The following is an 18,685-nucleotide window of genomic DNA, read 5'->3' on the forward strand; positions in this document are numbered from 1 at the left end:
AAAACCCTTCTCATGCAACAGCCACAAGCCTTGTCTGGCTTAATTACAAAAGTCACTAGATTAACCTGTGCTTATTCCTCTCGTAGCGCCACAAAAGCAGTCAGGCTTAACTTAGAGGCAATGTCTAAAGTATTTATGCAGCACACAAACAGTAATAAAGTGAAAACACAAGAAACATCTTACATAATTTTAGAAAAATAGGCTAAAAGTTAATAAATAAAATGAGACAAAAACAACAAACATCTAATCAGATGAACCGAAGATATTCAATTTTAAATGTTTAAGTAAAAATAACATTAAGAAGGAGAAAGCCCTAAATGTGGGTATCTGGCCGCGCTAGACAGGGACAATGTAACAAGATCAGGCCGACCGAGATATAGTGCGGCCTGGATATAGGGACTTGGTTAGTCTCACTGAAAAACGTACCTTCTTAAAGTACAGCACGCAGAGTTCGTAAGTTAAAGATTTCACAGGAGGAGCTCAACTGATGCCAGCCAAGGGTCCAGGACCTGGGAGGCACCTCTTGGGGATCAGGAATCCACTTCATCAGAGGCCAACAGGGTTCATGCAGGTCCAGTTGCTGTACTTCAGCTGGGCAGTTACAGGGAGGCCTCTGAAGCTTGCTATGTCTCTGTAGCTCAGTACTGGAGGTCAGCCAACTGACTGACCCTTGGAGTCCCTCTTGGGTTAAAGAGATGGTCCTCAGTCCTACAAGCAGCAAGGCAGGCCTCCAAGAGCAGGGAAGTTCTTTGGTAGCAGCAGTGCAGTCCTCAGAGAAACAAGGAGGCCCTCAAGCAGCAGTGCAGGCTTCTAAAAAACAAAGCAAGCCTCAAGCAGCAGGGCAATTTTCTGGAGTACAATGCAGTCCTTCTGTAGTCTTCCGCAGGTCCAGGTGTGTACTCAAGAGTTGGTCTATGGGTCCACTATTCATATCTGGTGCCAGCTTTGAAGTGGAAGAAACTTGTGGAGTTTTCCACCCACAGATGTTTCTGGAATTTCATTCCTTCCCTGCACAGGGCCAAATTCTAGGTGAGTATGCTGAGGCAGCTTCTTTGAAATGTAAATGGGACATGGAGCAGCTCTGCCCCTCCCGTTTTGGCAGGATGGCCCTCTCCCAGCTACACCCTGGTCCAACTGTTCACTGTCTTGGACAAATACACATTCCCGATGGGGGAGCAATCAACAGGCCCAGGCAGCTGGAACCTCATAGAAGGCCTCAGAAAGTTTAGGACGGGAAAATGTCAACTTTCTAAAAGTGATATTTTCACAATTGTAATCTGATGTTATTATTAAAAAGGATCTGAAATTACAATTCAGTATAAATAGGACAGTTCTACCTATTCCCAGTCAAACAATAGCACATATTAAATATAGTAAGGTCAACCAATGTTATCCTATAGTAGAGGTAGACCATACAGAAGTGAAAAATGAATTTAGGAGTTTTAAACTACTATGACATGTTAAACTTAAAAAAGTCCTGCTTTTTAAATACAATGCCCTATGTATGTGCTGTTTCAAGCCTACTTCAGGGGTGGTTTATATGTATGAAAAAGGAAGGTTTAGTCCTGGCAAAAAGGTTTATTTTGTCACGTCAAATTAGCAGTTTAAAAATACACACAGGCCACAATGGCTGGCACAATAAGTGCTGCAGGCCCAATAATATCAATTAATGTATAAGGCCTTTGGTGCATGTTGTACCCTTTGACTAGGGACTTATAAGTACATTAAATGTGCCAATTGGGTATAAGGCGCTTTTACCATGGTTTAAGGAGTGAGCACAAGCATGTTAGCACTGTTTAGTAGGGGTAAAGTACACAATCCCAAAAGCCAGCAAAAACGGGTTAAAAAAACAGGAGAGGTAAAGGCAAAAAGTTTGGGGATGAATCTGCAGAGAGGGCTAAGTCCAACACAGTGGAAGAGCCAATCACACGGCAATCTCTCTTAACATATGACTGACTCTTCACAAGCTAACCTAGGCTCCGATGCACTATCCTGCTTGAAGTATCCTATAGATCAGTGGTTCTTAATATGCGGCCATTAAACCCCAGGGGGTCCATTACACTCGCTGAGGGCGCCTGTGACTGTTTCCTTAACTTGAGTCATGAAAGCAGCTCAGGTAGGGTTAACAGTGGTATGGGCAATTGGTGACCAAGGCACCAACAAAAAGGAAGTATTTGGAGCAAAAAAGACAAAGCAATAGGCTAGAGCCTATCATATCTCTCTGTCTTTTAGAAATAAATACACATTTTGAAACGTTCCAACTTTCCCATCAAAATGTTTGCATATTTGTATCTGCACAGTAAACAAAATATAAAGTCATTTGTGTACAGGCCCGGACTGGCCGTTGTGGGCACCGGGCAATCCCCTGGTGCGCCGCAAGGCTGGGGGCCGGTTTTGAGCCCCTGGGGGCCGTTTTTGTTACGGGGCCGTTTTTGCAGTCCGGCCCTGTTTGTGTATCTGTTTGAAGTACACACATGTCCGTAGTTTTGTGTATTGTTTTGAGGTTCAAATCGTAGAAATTGCTTAGGTGGTGGTCCCCGGTGTCCAGAAGTCATTCATTGGCAGTCCCCAGACGTCAGAAAAGATGTTGAGGCTGGTCCAGAATCAAAGATGCTCTCGTGGCAGCACGCCTTTTCTGCACAGGCTGTAGAGCAGGGCATTCCGCGTGTTGTTGTCCCAGCAGGCATCCAAGTGACCTTCGAGCCAGCTCAATGCTTAGAAGACAGGAAGTGAAATGGGAGCAACCCCAGCAACCAAACCTTTGAACTCCATTATTGATGCATTAATATAATGAACAGCATTGACTCAGATCTCAAGTAACCAGTCCCGTCCTGACCCTGAGACCTCCTGAAACTTCATCGGCATGGCTGAGCGAGGGCATTAATTAATAATAAAGCGAGGGTGAGGTAAATGTGACTATGCAGCGCCCAGAAAAGATGCAGCGACCAGACTGTGGTCCCATGTGAACTGTGCTTGGGATAGACTGGGTGGGAGTTTGTTTGTTTTTAAAGTATTAAGGCACAGCTAGAGATCTGTGCGGTTGTGCTGAATAGCATGACAATTAAGAACAGGTGCATCAATCAAGAGTGCTTACTTTCGTGCAGTGTCGGCTGATTTGACTTACTTCTGGACTTCGGTGGCAGGGAGAGGTGGCAGATGGAGGGATCTGTCAGCTAAAGGCCTTTTGAGGGCGTGTGCCCCACAGACCTGGCATGCTGTCCCACAGACCTATGAAGAAAGAGGGGGTGGGTAACCCAATATACCCTTGCGGGCTTGGGCAGATTTATATGTAAAATGGAAATGGCCAGCAAGGGTTTTGTTTGGTGATAAATTATACAGCATGTGGAATCTATACTTCAAATTTAAGATTCAGACTGTGACCATCAGTAGCTGTATTAGTTTCCAATATTGAATAATTGAAGGTCCATGTATATAGCTACCACACTAGCTAGAAAAACAAGGACATGCAACACAAGGAGGTTTTTATATTAAAAAAAATTATTATTTGTTATAGAGTCATAAGGGTTCTTGATCAGTCATGAGAATTACACAGACAAAACAAATCTAATGTAAAAGGAATACTGCCGTCTTTCCTATAATACAGAAGACAAAGTCCAAACTGTTACATACAGAAGCAATGACTACTACTGTAATAGAGGTAAGTCACTGGTGGCAAGATGTCGATGACACAGAAATGGACGTATAGGTCCACAGACCTGGCATGCTGTCCCTGTGCTCCAAGATTCCTCACACCCTGCTCAATGTGCCTAAATCATATGCCACTTGAGTGTGCTGCAGGGTTCTTGTACTAGCTGCCCATGTGCCCCAAATCCCATGCTGTCTTTCCATGTTGCAATATGCCTCTCCATCTATGTGTCTTTGCTTCCTGTCAGCATGCTCAAGTTCTTGCTCTGGCAGTCCAACTCCGAGTGCAGCCTCATACACTCAGTGACCCTCGACAAAATGATATCTGCAGAATGTGGTGAGGCGCTTGTAGGGCTCCCATATCTCACAGATATGCATTGACCCTGGGCTGACTGGAGGACCCCTGGAGGGCTTGACCCCGCACTGCAGGGGGCTGCGTTATGCATACACTGTACCCTAGACCCAAGCCAAACCACCACACTTGTGAGCTTGCTGCTTCTCTGTACCGTGTGTTGAGAACACGAGCTCTTCCACGTCGCGCCCTGCTCAACAACCTGGAGACAACCCCGTTCAAGTCCTTCTTGGTGGTTACTTCATCAGCACCCCAACCGCTGGCTGAGGGAAAATGTCCCAACCTCAACAATCTCAGGAGTTCATATTTTTAAGTCCCAATATCCAGACTACAAGATGACAACATCTGCAAACGAGCGCTATGAAGTTATTTTAAACTGCGCACCGCAGTTCACTGAACCCAAAAAGGAATATTCACTCAATCTGGGCCTGCACCAAAGCTCCTGAGGAAGACTGTCATTGGGCCCGAGCTGCGACACACTGCCGCCACAGCTCTTCACGCTCCTTCCGCGGTCTGCTCATGGGTCCCAGGATCCTCTCTCTGTCTGACCATGCGCCTCACACTCAACACTTCTGGGGCATTTGCCTTAGATCTCTACCTCATTACTGTGCAGGAAGGTTCTACACCTGGTCTACGTGCCGCAAGCTCAGTACTCCTTTGTTGTGCAGTAAGGTACTGCACCCAGTCTGTGTTCCACAAGCTCTGTACTCCGTTGATGTGCAATAAGATAATACACCCGGTCTACGTCAAATCAGGCTGCCCTCTAGATCCAGCTCCCCGTCATATCCTTCAAAAAGGAGCTGACTGCATTGTCCCTGTGCTGACAAGGTTGCTAAACTCTTAAGGGAGGTGTTGTGAGCATATGTTCCTCCTTTCCAAAGAATATATTCTGGTCAGTAGGGTAATTCCTTATATAAATACAACACAGTAATCCAGGTTGATTTGAGTGAGAAAGAGAGAAAAAAAAACTCTGATTATTTAGACCTTAGTCTTTAAACAAAATCGAGTAAAATTCAAGGTGTTATACATAGTTAATTATTGGTAAAACAATGCACAGCTTTTTTTTTAAATCTTTAAAAAAATATAAAAACATTCAGAACATTCTGCTTAAAAACTAAATCATCTTGGACTTTTAGAATTAAGGCTGTTCATTATCTTCAGCAGTCCATCATTGCCGTAAGGAGATTAAAAGATATTAAAACCCATAGGACTTGTCCCGCCTAAAGTTACTCTTCTTCTTTTATTAAATACAGGGTAACTGGGGTTTCTCACTGCACTTCTTTGAGCTTTCCCCGACCATTTGATTTATTTCTTTCAGGTAGTAACCCAGAGCTATAGCTATTTCTAGATATTCCATTCTTAGCAATACATTGATTGCTTGGGCTCTCAATCTTGTGTCATATTTTATGAATATAGGTCGCAAAATACGTTTTCTCACTTCTACATACATGAGACAATCAAGAAGAATGTGAGAATTGTTCTTTTTATTCACCACTTGATTATATCCATTTCCCTCATTTTTTATATTTCGCAGAATAAGTTATTAGGGAAAGAGAACAGCCGACATGTGTTTCGCCCTATGTGGCAGATAGAGCCAGGGCTTTCCCAAGACTAGTCATTACGTTCCAGCATCATGGTGTCAACGATTAGTCTGTACATTTTCAAGATTATTATAGGACATTGTATTTTAACATCCAATTTTGGAGGTAGGTCCAATAGTGATCTCTCTTGGGGTCCCTGGATAAATCCGTTGCGCTATGTTGCTAAATTCCTCTCTCGGAAGTGGGGAGGTCCGGCAGTCTTGGAAGCATGCCATAGTTAGACCACTCCTTAAGAAACTCTCCCTGGACTCCCTCTGTCTGAACAATTATAGGCTCATCTCTCTGCTCCCGGGAGTCACTAAGATCCTGGAAAAACATGTCAACAGAAATCTCTCCGCCTTTCTGTTAAAATAGGAAGTACTCCACCCTACTCAGATGGGGTTCATACCACAACACAGCCAGAATGTGCTCTGTTGACAGTGGTCGAAGAATTAAGAAAATTCCAAGATCAGGGCGGCTCCGCAGCCAATTTCCTTCTTTATCTAAGTGCTGTCTTTGATACTATCGACCGTACAATTCTAATTCAGAGTCCCTAATGTAGGTATCAAGAACAGAGTCCTGGGTGGGCTCTCCTGCTTCCTAAAGGACCGGTCCTTTCAGGTCCTTGATCCGATCAGGAGGAGCTCTGGAGTGCCCCAGGGCTCCTTCCTGAGCCCCACTCTTTTTAATGTGTATGTGCTCCAGCTTGCCAATCTGGTGCAATCGCTTGGATTGTTACTGGTGTCCTATGCTGATGACACCCTGCTGGTCATGTCTTTCTCACCAGATCAGACGATCAACCACCTATCCCTTACCCCGTGCCTTCAAGCAGTAGCCAGGTGGATGGCCAGCTTCAAACTAAAAGTCAATGAAGAAAAAACAAAAGTCATGGTGTTGGACAATAGCCCTTTGGGCAGTCTCTCGAGATCCATCCCTGGCTGCCTAAGTAAGCCACCAACCCCCACAGGCCCAATAAAGAGCCTAGGAGTATGGTGGCTAGACCCTAAATTTACAATGGAACACCAGGCCAGGAAACCTCAGCTAGCTGTTATGGCACCTTGACGATACTGAGGAAAGTTCTTAAGCTCCTTCCTATCTCAGCAGGGAGAATTATTGTCCAGGCTCTGGTACTAGGATGCCTAGATTATGGCGATGCTTTATACCTCGGCTCACCATCTTATGCGGTAAAGAGGTTGCAGACTATACAGAACGTGGCGGCTCGCCTCCTCACAGACACACCTAGATACCAGCCAGCTACTACAGCTCTTGGGGATTTTCGCTGGCTTCTGGTGGAGCACAGAGTGCAGTTCAAGTCCCTATGCATCATCCATAGGGAAATCAATAGCAGAAGTCCTCCACTACTACGCTCACTGATTTTCCCCTTTGTACCTAGCAGGTATCTTAGATCAGCCTCTGCCCACCTACTGAAGGTCCCCAGGATTCTGAGCTCACACTGAGGTGGACGCACTACGTCCTATCTGGCACCCAAGCTCAGGAACTCTCTCCCTCAGCAGCTACGTCAGCTGGATCAGGAACTCCCATTCCGCAAAGCCTTGAAGACCTGGCTGTTCAAGAAATAGTGTCACATGGTGGTCGTTATTCGGTAGCTGCAAATAGCGCTGATAAGCCTTTGGGTAGCCATGCGCTATACAAAAACTACAGAATACAATAGAATATGTTCCACAAGCTCTGTACTCCTTTGCTGTGCAAGTACTACACCTGGTCTGTGATCCTCTAGCTCTGTACTCCTTTGCTGTGCAGTAAAGTACTACACCTGGTCTGTGTTCCTCTAGCTCTGTACTCAGTTGCTGGGCTGTACGGTACTACATCCGGTCAATGTTTCACAAGATCGGTACTCCGTTGCTGTACACTAAAGTACCTACACTCAGTCCATGTGCTCCATGTTATCCCACTCTGACGTCCAATGTATCCCAGGCGAACTCAGGTGTGTGTACGAGTAGTGTTGTTGGGAGTGTGACAAGGAAGAGCAGTGGCAGGAAATCGCTCTACAGTGGGCATCAACCTCTTCTACCCCTTGCCGCCAACGCACCTCAGAGTTTTCTGCATGCTGAGGTGAGGAGACCCTCAGAATGAAGGTAGTCTCAGTCCGGGAACACTCGCTCTCCAGTACGCGCTGTACGGCTCCTGGGCTCCATGAGAAGGTGTGGGTGGGTCTGTGCTGTGGAGAGTGTTCCATCTGAGACCATTACTGACTCTGGAGTGTGCCTTCAGCACGAGCACGAGTTAGTGAACTCGCGAGAGACTTTGTACCTTGGGACGTGAGACACGGGGACGCGCAAGGGAGCTCATGTGTAGATGGATCCATAAAGTAGGTCCTATGTGCTTACGGGTAACAAGGGCAGGGCTGATGAGACGGGAGGCTGTGATGAATGGGCCATTTCACAGACATTTTAACTGTCAGGCAGTCATAGATGTTTCTGAAGACCTTGACTTATTCAGTCAATGGGAAATTAATGTAATTTGGCGCCTGTAACCTTTCTCTCGGTGTGTCCTTGCTTGAACAGGCCCTCTGTGGCCGCACGCGCTAGATACATACTTGACACTTCCTCACAATCCACGTTCGCCCTCTTTCGCACTCCCGCTTTCCTGTTCCCTCCACACTCTTCAGTTGTACAATGCAAAATGGTGGGGCACGTACATAATATGTTGAGGGGCTCCTGAGACTCCCATGTGTCACAGATATTCCTACTCCTGAGCATTAATGAGGGGTCCCTGGAGGGTGGGGCCCACTGCACTGCAGGGGCCAATGTTACACCCAATCACTCTTCCCCTCGCACCACCTTACCATCTCCTGTTTACCTCACACCTCATTCTGACCAGTTCACTGGACCCAAGGACACATCCCCTGCTACTTTTATTCCTACAAGCCCCACAGGCGCTTCTTCTCGACCCCCTCCCCCCCCATTTCTACTTTTACCTGTTTATGTTCAAAAGGGCCAGTGCATAAAATGTTGATGTCGTGGGTGAGGCCAAGAGACGTTGAATAAATCGGCAACATTCTTTCTATTACCAGACGTGTGTAGAAGTCAGCTTGTTTTCTACAGGATCATTCGCTGGATAATTTCACACCATCCATTTTACTGCCAGGAATAGAAAGGGACGTGCTAATAAAATGGCATTGTGCTTTATGCAAGGAAAAGCAGTCTTTGGTTGGTGAATAATAGGTTCAATCGATGCGGCTTGTGGATAGTTTTGTTTGAAGAAACCTACATATGTCAGTATACTTATACCTTTTGCATTTCTATTTTAAAATGTTACAATTTCTAGAGAATGCCCGAGACCGTGACACATAATTTACCTTCATTACCATTACATGTTGCATACTTTGTTTGCCGATTAATTGGCTTTACTTGCCACACAATTTAACACGATATGCGTATTTTGTAAAGCGCACGTTCACCCCAACTGGGTCTCTTGGAACTGAATAACAGACGTGTATTGTTACCCAACTCAATGGTACTCAATTTATCGACCTCAGATGGATGAAAGGCTGAGTGGACCAGCCGGGATTTGAACCTGTGACCATGAGGTCCAACAGAGTTCCTTACAGTGGGTGCATTAGTCCACTGAGCCACCAGCACACAATGCTACATATTTTTGTCCCCATTTCTACATAATTAAATTCCAAACTAATAAATGTTCCAGTCTGAGAACAAAGACTAGAAAAGTCAACAAAAGAGGCCTCTTTCAATATACACCCCCACAAAGTTCGCTGATGTGAAACGCGTTAGGCTAAAGGTGGAGTGACTAAGCAAGGGGCAGGCTACTAAAGAAAGGAAATGGTATATATCTATGTATGTATACAGTCGCTGTTACAAGCATTAATGGCATGGCAAGAACACGGGGTTTGGAATTCTTGCCAAGTGTTGTGCAGCACGGAGGAGGCCTTGCCGAAAACTGGAACTGCCTGGAAACGCCGGCTCGCCTCTTGTCTCTCTTCCAGTTCTGTTTAGTTTCATTGCTTCCCAGCCCCGTTAATTAACCATGAATGTGTCTTTTGTTCGCCTCGCTCCTCGCCTCGCAGGGCCGGTGCCCGCAGCCTCGTTCCCTCGCGGTAACCGAGCTGAGGCCGCTCCTGCTCCACTTATTCCTCCATTTACATTTTTATGGAGTATCTGCCAAGACACATAAAGTTTACTGTGCTCTGCCGGCGCATTCCTGCGAGGGCTGCCAGCCGCTGGGACTTGTTCGTTTATGGCCCATGAAATGTCGCACTGAGGCCAGTGACGCCTCCTGCGTCGCTCTTTCCCTGACGTCACGAGCTAGCAGAATCCGTTCTGCATGACGTCATGCATGGACTAGTTACTGGGACTACACCAATTTAGATCTGTCCCTAGCATGATTCTATGATTGTTTTAGGGTAACATCACATGTTAATAATAATACAGCTGATCAGGTCTGGTGCCTTCAAAACTATCGACCACTAAAACTGTTTTATTTTTGTAGACGTATATCTTTATAAATAGTAAGCAGGCCTCCTTGGCATCAGAGTACTTTTATGCCAAAAGAGGCATAGAAGGCTTGCTACTCAACTGTCTGTCAAAAAGACTGTCCAAAGGAACAAAATGCTTTAAGACTAGTATCTTCAAGCCACACCCACAGCTATTTCTTTTGCGTTTCTCAAACTACCATTCCTCACCCATGGGTGAGATCCTGTCCAACTCCGATATTGATTTCCACCACTGGAGGAAGACGGGCGTCGTGAAACCGCCACTGTAGTAGCTACAGGGAGGTTGGAGTTCTTTGTGGGCCTCTTCTGTCTCGGATTTGTCAGATAAAAACTCCTCAGAGTTAACGCTATAAGGAAGAAAGATGGGTTGATAGAAAAGCGAAAGAAGGATGAATGGATGCGTGGATTTCTGAATGAGTGAAAGGGTGGGTAGAAGGATGAGTGTGTGTAAGGGTGGGAGGCTAAAGGATGGATGGATGAGTGGGTGGGTGAAAGGGTGGGTGGATTGATGGGTGAGAGAATGGATGAGTGGGTGAGTGGAAGAGGATAGGAGGACGGCTGGGTATGGGTTGATGTGGGTGAAGGAATGGTAGAGTAAATGGAAATCTGAGAGGATGGGTGGGTGAAGGGATCAATTGATGGATTTATTGCTTTATTGCTGGCTGGGTAAGTCAACTGATAGGTGGAGGGATGGATGGATGTATGCATAGCTGATGGATGGAATGTTTGGTGAATGGAGTGGTCAAAGATTAAATGATGGATGAAAAGATGAATTAATGGATTGCAGAATGTATTGGTAAAATGGTAGGTACCTGAGGGTGGGTGGAAGGATGATGGGGTGAATGGATAGGTGCTTAGATGTAAGTGACAAGGAAGTTCTTCTAGGTAGGCTCTGGCTCACTTGTTTCGGTTCAGAGAGCGGCTTTTTAAAGTTTCTGTCTACTACCTTGCACAAAGATGTGCAGCTGTACCTCAGGATCAACGGCGCTGGCAATAGTGACACTCTAGTCCAGTGCCCATCTGACGTAGTCTCGAGGATTTTCCAGATGAAACGTAAACTTGACACACAAGATAGTTCTTCCAGTCCCCTAGCAGCTCAAAGCCCCTTCACCCAGAATGACTGCTAAATTACAGGCTTTAAACACTTTCCTGGAGATTGTGAAATCTTCAATATCTTTAAGCTTCACGTTCCACAATTCAGGGCCTGGCCCTCTCGATTAATAAATCACGAGGAGTGCCAGCGGTAGGTTTACCTCATATATCATGGCTACATGTGCTGGAATGAAACGTAAAACCCTGCAATGGATTTAGTTTCTCTCACTTGGACCTGGGGACCTTGAGTGCTCTGGGGCGGACAATGCGAGAAGCACTGGTTACTTAAACTGCGTCCACAAAGAAACCACTATGAGGATGTCAGTGATTAGATTCATCCTATTGGGCCCTCTGAACCAGTCCTGAACCCTGTAAGGTAAAACATTGAAATACATCTTCAAGGACCAAACACGGTGCCACTAGACTTCATTCAGTCAGGGAAATCCCAGTCCATGCAGATAGGGTGCCCATACTCGGATGCCATATGAGGCTTGTTTGGCAAAAGTGTGTTAACCAAAAGCTGAAAACCTACAGAGACGGTGGGGAACATGGGGCACGTGAATAGGCTGTGTGAGGATCTGGGGACTTACAGAGAGACAATGTGATTAGACTGGGTCACATAGTGTGAGGAGACTGAGGCACACGGATAAGGCAGAGCGAGGATCTTGTAGCACTTGCATAAAGGCAGTGTGAGGGAGTGGAACGATCTATAGAGCGTGAGTGAGAAGCATGGGTAACATGGGCAGAGTGTGTGGAGCTTTGTAATAGAAGCAGGGTAGTCTAGTTGAGTACACCTAAGCGGGCTCCCCGCTCTGGTGGGTTGATGGAAGTAGCTGGGAATTACATTATGTTAAAACCAAATGAAAATCAAAAACGTAGAACTGGCTCAGATTCCATTATGCATTTAAAGACCCAAAAAATAAAGAATAGGCTATGCAGACTTTTGAAAACAGCAAGACACATCACTGGTGCTTTCTGGTTGTGTGGCAACACTGCACTGTCTCTAAATCAAGACTGGACTATGGGAACTCAATTCTAACAGGCATCCCCAAATCGCACCTGGCTCCACTAAAAACAACACTTCACGCGGCAGCGAGAATGATCACAGGCTGCAAAAAATATGACCACATCTCCCCGGCTCTCAAAGAACTCGAATGGCTCCCTGTGGAAATGCGAAGTACCTTCAGAACGGCCTGCCTAACCCACAAGGCCCTCCACACCGGCAAACCGGAATACCTGGCTAACAAGCTCAAAAAAGCAGGCCAAGCCAGAAATTTGAGAAGCTCTAATTCCCTGCTGCTCATCCTACCAAAAACCAGAAGGAAGAGTACTGCGGACTGCTCTTTCTCAGGAAATGCCCCCAAAATATGGAACGCCATCCCTCCGCACATCAGAACTCTACCGTCCTATGCAGAATTCAAGAGCCAACTTAAATCCTTGTGCCTTATCCGCTCCCTTGGTTATGGATAACTTGGAGCTGCAAACGTCTCAGAATCCATGCGGTATTGTTGAATCCAGTACCGAGAAGCCCTGCTGTCCGAACTTTTCTTCTTTCCAAATTGTCTCTCGCCGATTGCTTTTATTGGGTTTGTTTCATGTTCTCTTTTTCATGCCCTCTACTGTGAAGCGCTCTGATACCTTCGGGTCTTGTTAGCGCTATAGAAAACTTCTAAATAAATAAAAATAAAATAAATAAATAAATCCTTTCTTCAATCTAGATGTTTTCCTATATGTTTGTAGGGGGTTTAGGGGAAAGAGAGGGGTGGGCAGCATTACTGTGTTGTAGGCGGTAGTGCTATCGGTACTTCCTCAGTGGCAAACCTGTCACCAGGGGCCTAGTTTTCCTTATATTTCTAATGTGAGAGTACTATCACATTACATGGTGGCTTTTTACTTTTACTAGTATCGAACTATCACTTATCAAAGGTGACTTTTTACTTTTACTGGTACCGAACTTTAACATCTCATTCTGGCTTCTAACTTTTAATGTTACTGACTTTTAACATGTCATGGTGGCAATCTACTTTTACTAATACTGAACTTTAACATCTAAAGGTAGCTTCTAACTTTTACTGGTACTGAACTTTCCCTTATCTGGCTTGCTTTCTACTTTTACTTCTTGTCAGTGCCTCAGTACTTCCAGTAAGACGGCAGGGTGCTTCTCAGCTCGGCTGCTGCACTTTTAAATTGACCGAAGTCAGAAATGATGAAGCTGAGCGTTTTCGGGTACTGCAACAGCACCAGCACTTAGGAGGCATTTATTTCAGACTGCATCAGCACCTTTGAGGAAGGTTGCACTGTTCATTGGATAAACTGGCGCTTCTGAGCAGGGTGCCTGACTGTATTTTTAATAGGACAACACCATCACTTGAGTCTATGCGCATATTGTAATTGCACTCGCCAGCACTTGGGTCTGTGTATACTTTTAACATGGCACTACAAGCACTTCAGTTACTGTGCAGATTTTAATATGACACTGCAAGCCCTTTAGTCTAAAATGTATGCATTTTAATTAGGCCACCGCCGGTACTTCTGTCTACAGTGTGTATACCTTAGGACGGCACCTGTATTTTGAGCAGGGTTGTGAATCATACGGAGCCAGCAGCAATTTTCAGCACCTTTGTTTACATGACAGTCATTACTTTCAATAAGAAAGTGCCTGCACTTCTGACCGGGGTGATGAATCAGAAAGTGCCAGCACTTATAGGAGGGGGGGGGGTTGCACCCAAAATGAGACAGCAGCAGCAGTCCTATCCGTGTATCATTTTAATAAAACGTAGCAGCAGTCCTGGGCGGCAGAACCGCGACTCCCCACAGCCAGAGAGCGGATCCCTCGGTGCTCCTGGGTCGGCGGCCGCCAGCACCCCTCCCGCTCCCCCTCCACCGCTTCCCTCGAGCCCCCTTCATTATCTCCAAGTCTCTGGCAGTCTTACAATTAAGCGAGGTCGCGGAGCAGCGAGCTTTCCTGTCAAACCCCATTATAGGGTTTCACATCCAGGAGCCCGGGCTCCGAAGGAGCACAGACCCCCCCCCCCCTCCAAACCTGCCATCTGTTTCCAGGAGGTATTTTGTTACCCAAACATATGTACCTGCCCGAAGGGCTCTGAAGACTACAGTTTAGGTAACTGGGCGCTTAATCTCGCCTTTGGTTTAGTTATCTGCTGACCCTGAGACATTCCGGCCCTGGCCCTTCATATAGCGCCCCGGAAATGTTTCTAAGGAGCTACCAAAAGTGTGCCAGCCTGCCAGGTGGGCTGCACCGAAGCACTGAATTTGGATAATTGCGGTATTTCGCTCTCAATTTCCCATGCTTGCAGTAGGACCCGTGACACCCCTGAAGCCGTTGCGCGCTGACATGATAACCCATTTCAACCGTCTTCCCTTCATCAAACCTACAAGGCCTAAAGGCTGAGGAGGGGTCGGACCTTAAAGGTACAGAGGCCGCTGCAGCAGGCGCACAGCCCACAGGGCAGCCATACCGCAGCAGTGTCCGGCTTGTAAAACGAGTCCCTTGCTTTGCGCTCTGTTTGTCCTGTTTACTGCACGCGTCGCGGGCTGTCGGCGGACCGGGCCCTGCGCTTAGTGGCGGGTTATGAACTGGTCACGCCCTGCCCCAGAATCAGCGGTTTGTAATTAATTAATATAATGTCACAGCCCAATGATGGATTTACTCAGTGCATAACACCTACTCCGTCGCAGCAACGACAGATCACGCCCTGTTCCCTCCCGAGTCCGAATGCGCTTTGCAGATTGCTACAAATCTATTATCCTGGAGCCTGCACTTGAAAAAGTGAAGGAAGCGGCCAGACATTGGCATTTGACTTATAAGGTCGTGCACTGGTCTCTGCAGCACACGCTTTGACCCACTGATTTGTTGCGGCTGGGTGAAGCTTCCCTTTCCATCTTAAACTCTCCTTCCCCCAACAATGCGTTGAACCCCTGCTATCAGGTACACAGCTACCTTGGGATGGGCAGGTAAAAAAAAAACACATGAACACAACATGACACACTAGCCTTTCGCCCAACTCCTTAGCCGCTGTGTACTTTCTATAAACGGGGAAGCGGTGGCGTCTTATTTACAGCACTTAGAAACCGCAGAACTGAGGGATGAAGCGCTATACATAAAGTATTCCCACTGAGGCCGCAGTGGGACGAACACAGTAACACGTCCTTATGGAACAGCAGAACTTCCCCACTGCTCACAAACACGTGGTGCCCAACAATCCCCTTTCGCCCCCTGAAGCCCCATTGCCCGCTCCCAAAACGCGTAGGGTCCCTTCAAACACCCACAAACCTAAAACAGACGAAAGACCTTTCCAGTCACAGTGGTTGCCCCTCGGGGTTTGTTTTACGCCAGCCCCCGAATCGCTCGAACTTTATAAACTCAGAAACTGGGCTCCAAGGAAGAGCGCCTTGTGTTGTTTTAAAAAACAGACATGTTGTCAAAAGTGAACTTGCAGCCAATGTATGGCGACACCTAAAGAAAACACTGAAAGGCAGGGTTTGTGCTCTCTGCTGTTTACATGCAAACACAGACTGTATGCGAGCACAAACACTCAACACAATTGGGCCGACGCACAGCAAGGTGTGGACAGACCTGTATCGGACGTACCACAATATAGGATGCAGAAATAAACACAGGGACACAGACAGACAGACAAGCGCCCACTGCCTGCCACACGCGTACCAACAAACTGGCGCACACACATAGCCAGACGCACACCAAGCGATGGATAATGCGAGAGGATAAATACGGCAATTAGTTCAATTACTGTCTGCTCCACACAGCAACCGTATTCAGCCAGATAACTGAAAAAAGAGCTGCAATTAGGCGATGTGTGGAGAGGGCCAGAGACAGGCCTTGAGAGGGGGGGCACGACTGATCGCGGACGGGTCATGGTCTGTCCCGGAGCCCTGCGGGACAGGATTCCGGCAAAGCACCCCCACGCGCACACGGCCAACAGCCACCTGCCGGCAAATCACCCCAACGCGCACACGGCAAACAGCCACCTGCCACCGGGTGGGGACGACTCAGCCACCGCCAGCGGCCAGAGCCGAATGATTCCTTTCGTAGACTCTGAGTCAGGAGGCCGCTCATAACGGGCCACTTCCCGGCCCATTAAACCAAGGTGCCAAGCAATGCTGACTTCGGGAAGACCGGAGAGCAGCACAGGCCGCACACCCTGAGTTACCCACTCCAGAACAGCTGTTTAAAATTAAGAATGTCTGAACTTTTTAAAGTAACATTTCCAGAGAACATTTACATTTAAATGTCACTATTGCGTATTACTTTTTAAAGAAAATGGGGATTAAAAGTGTATATTCGTGTTAGTAACTGGCTACAAACTTCCTGAGATCTGTATCAGTCAATCGTTGAAGAAAAATAACTAATGGTTAAAAAAAACACCGGGAAATCAGCTGGATTATTCGTGCTTGTTTGATGTAATTCTTGCACGACTTCTGTGCTAAACGGGGCAGCTCGGCTCTGGCGTATCTACAAATAGATTGTTATTTACGTTTGAATTGTGGGCTATACAAATCATAAAAAGTGTCTTCCAAGCAAGTCAACAGAGAACATAAATAACACATGAAGTATGACTAGCAGCGAGCCAAAGGGGACACATACATAAATGCTGCCAGGATGTGACGAGGGGTTGTTTATTTTAATATGAATCTTCCTATTTATAAATCCAAAGGCGGCCCGCACGTGAAATGTGACGTGGGAATGTTATTAGAGCACTTTTAGGTTGCTGCTTTTGAATACAAATGCTGGATTATCTGCGCAGAGACATCAAGGGGGTCACATTGCTGAAGTTTGTGCATTTAGGTGTTTGCTGCCTTCTGCTTATTTTGGAGTGTCCCACAAACCCATCTGCACATGCGGGCAGAATGTGGCCAGTGTGCGTGTGCCGGTGACCAGTGTGCGTGTGCGGGTGGCCAGTGTGCGTGTGCCCGTGGCCAGTGTTCGTGTGCCGGTGGCCAGTGTGCGTGTGCCCGTGGCCAGTGTGCGTGTGTCGGTGGCCAGTGTGCGTGTGCCCGTGGCCAGTGTGCGTGTGCCGGTTAAGCCCCTGTCTGCGAAGATTCTAGGGTCACTCAGAACCCACAGTGGACAGGAGTTTAACTATTGCCCAAACAGGCTAGTCCTGTTGCTGTAAGAACTTAAAACCTGGCTATTCGACAAATAATGAACCCCCTACCCAAGCGCCTTGAGACCCTCTGGGTGAGTAGTGCGCTATATAAATGCCCGAACTTGAACTTGAACTTCTTTTTGATATGCCAGCCTAGACGTGGCCCGAGGCACAGCGGAGTCACGGATGTAAACACTGGCAGAGTAAAGCCAGTGTGTTGCTGTTTTTAGTAGTTCCCCCTTGGTTGAGTTCCCGGGTGTGCTGGCTGGTAGAAGTGTCAGTATTGATCGTGTGTGGTGTCTGCTGGTGTTGGCTTAAGTGCTCCAGTTGGGCGTCTCGTGCTCCCCACGCAGCCCCACAGCCTGCGAAGGAAGGAGTAAACACTGGCAGGCGGGACGGCGCGTGTGCTCGGGGTATAGCGCCTCGTGTCTTACCTGCCCCGTAGGCTCCAAGCGCGCAGCTCAGCAGCAGCAGCAGCGTCCGGGCTGCGGAAGGCATCGCTGCCTCGGCCGAGCCCCGGCCTCTCCACCGCTCCCGGGTCCGGTCCCTTCCAGGTCCAGGCGCTAAAGCTCCGTGGAGTCCGGCGGTGCCCGGTCCAGGGCCGAGCGGCCAGGCTACCCTGCTGCCCCCAGAGTGCCGCCGCGGCCTCCCTGCTCCGAGGATGAGTGAATGAATAACTCCTGCAGATGAATCCCACAGCGCACCCGGGCTCCTGCCTCAGCGCCCGAGAGGATCCCAGAGGGAAAAGTGCCAGACCTCGGGTCCACCGGAGACCCTGTCCCTCCTGGTCAAAGCCCGGACCCCATCTCGGTGCCGTGGAGTCCAGTCCGACACATCCCTCTGCCGCTCCCCCAGAGATGCGTGTGCCCCTGGCAGCGATGCCCCGCACTCGCCCCCTGAAGTGTGCCCCGTGCGCTCCGCTCTCCTGGGATCTGGACTCTGGTGGAGAGCTGGACCCACGGGGCGCACCCACTCTGTGCCCCTGGCAGCGATGCCCCGCACTCGCCTCCTGAGGTGTGCCCCGTGCGCTCTCCTGGGTCCTGGACTCTGGTGGGGTGCCTGGATGCTGGTGACGGACCCACAGGGCGCAGCCCGCTCTGTGCCCGCTGGCAGGGCACTCTGGCGTCGCGGTGGATGCTCTGGTCCTCGCTAGCAGGGCTCTCGCATCTTCCCCTTGCCCTGCCTCCTGCCACACTGCCAGGCAAGGATTCCAGCCCAGGAGAAGCAGGCTGGGAGGGGGCGCCAGGGGGAGTGAGAGGGGCGGAGGCTCGGGCGCAAAGAAGGGCGGGGAGCGAAGGGGAGCGCGACGGGCGGATACTCTGCACTTCTGTATGGAAGCGGCGACACTCGGCTTCTCCCACTCCAGCGACAGGAGCAGAACCGCTTCAGCCAGCCTCTGCGTTTCTATCTTCCCTTC

General features: G+C 48.0%; 1 protein-coding gene across 1 annotated transcript in view; it reads right to left on the reverse strand.

Moving 5' to 3' along the window:
• UNC5B (unc-5 netrin receptor B) overlaps nt 1-18,464 on the reverse strand; it is a 388,353-nt gene extending 369,889 nt beyond the window's left edge. Inside the window, exon 1 of the mRNA XM_078643253.1 lies at nt 17,703-18,464. Within this exon, the coding sequence (XP_078499379.1) occupies nt 17,703-17,766 (64 nt within the window). The 5' untranslated portion in view covers nt 17,767-18,464. The remainder of the gene's footprint in view (nt 1-17,702) is intronic.
• Between the last annotated feature and the right edge of the window lie 221 nt (nt 18,465-18,685).

Source organism: Lissotriton helveticus, chromosome 5_1 (genome assembly GCF_964261635.1).
Source record: "Lissotriton helveticus chromosome 5_1, aLisHel1.1, whole genome shotgun sequence".
Classification (NCBI taxonomy): domain Eukaryota; kingdom Metazoa; phylum Chordata; class Amphibia; order Caudata; family Salamandridae; genus Lissotriton; species Lissotriton helveticus.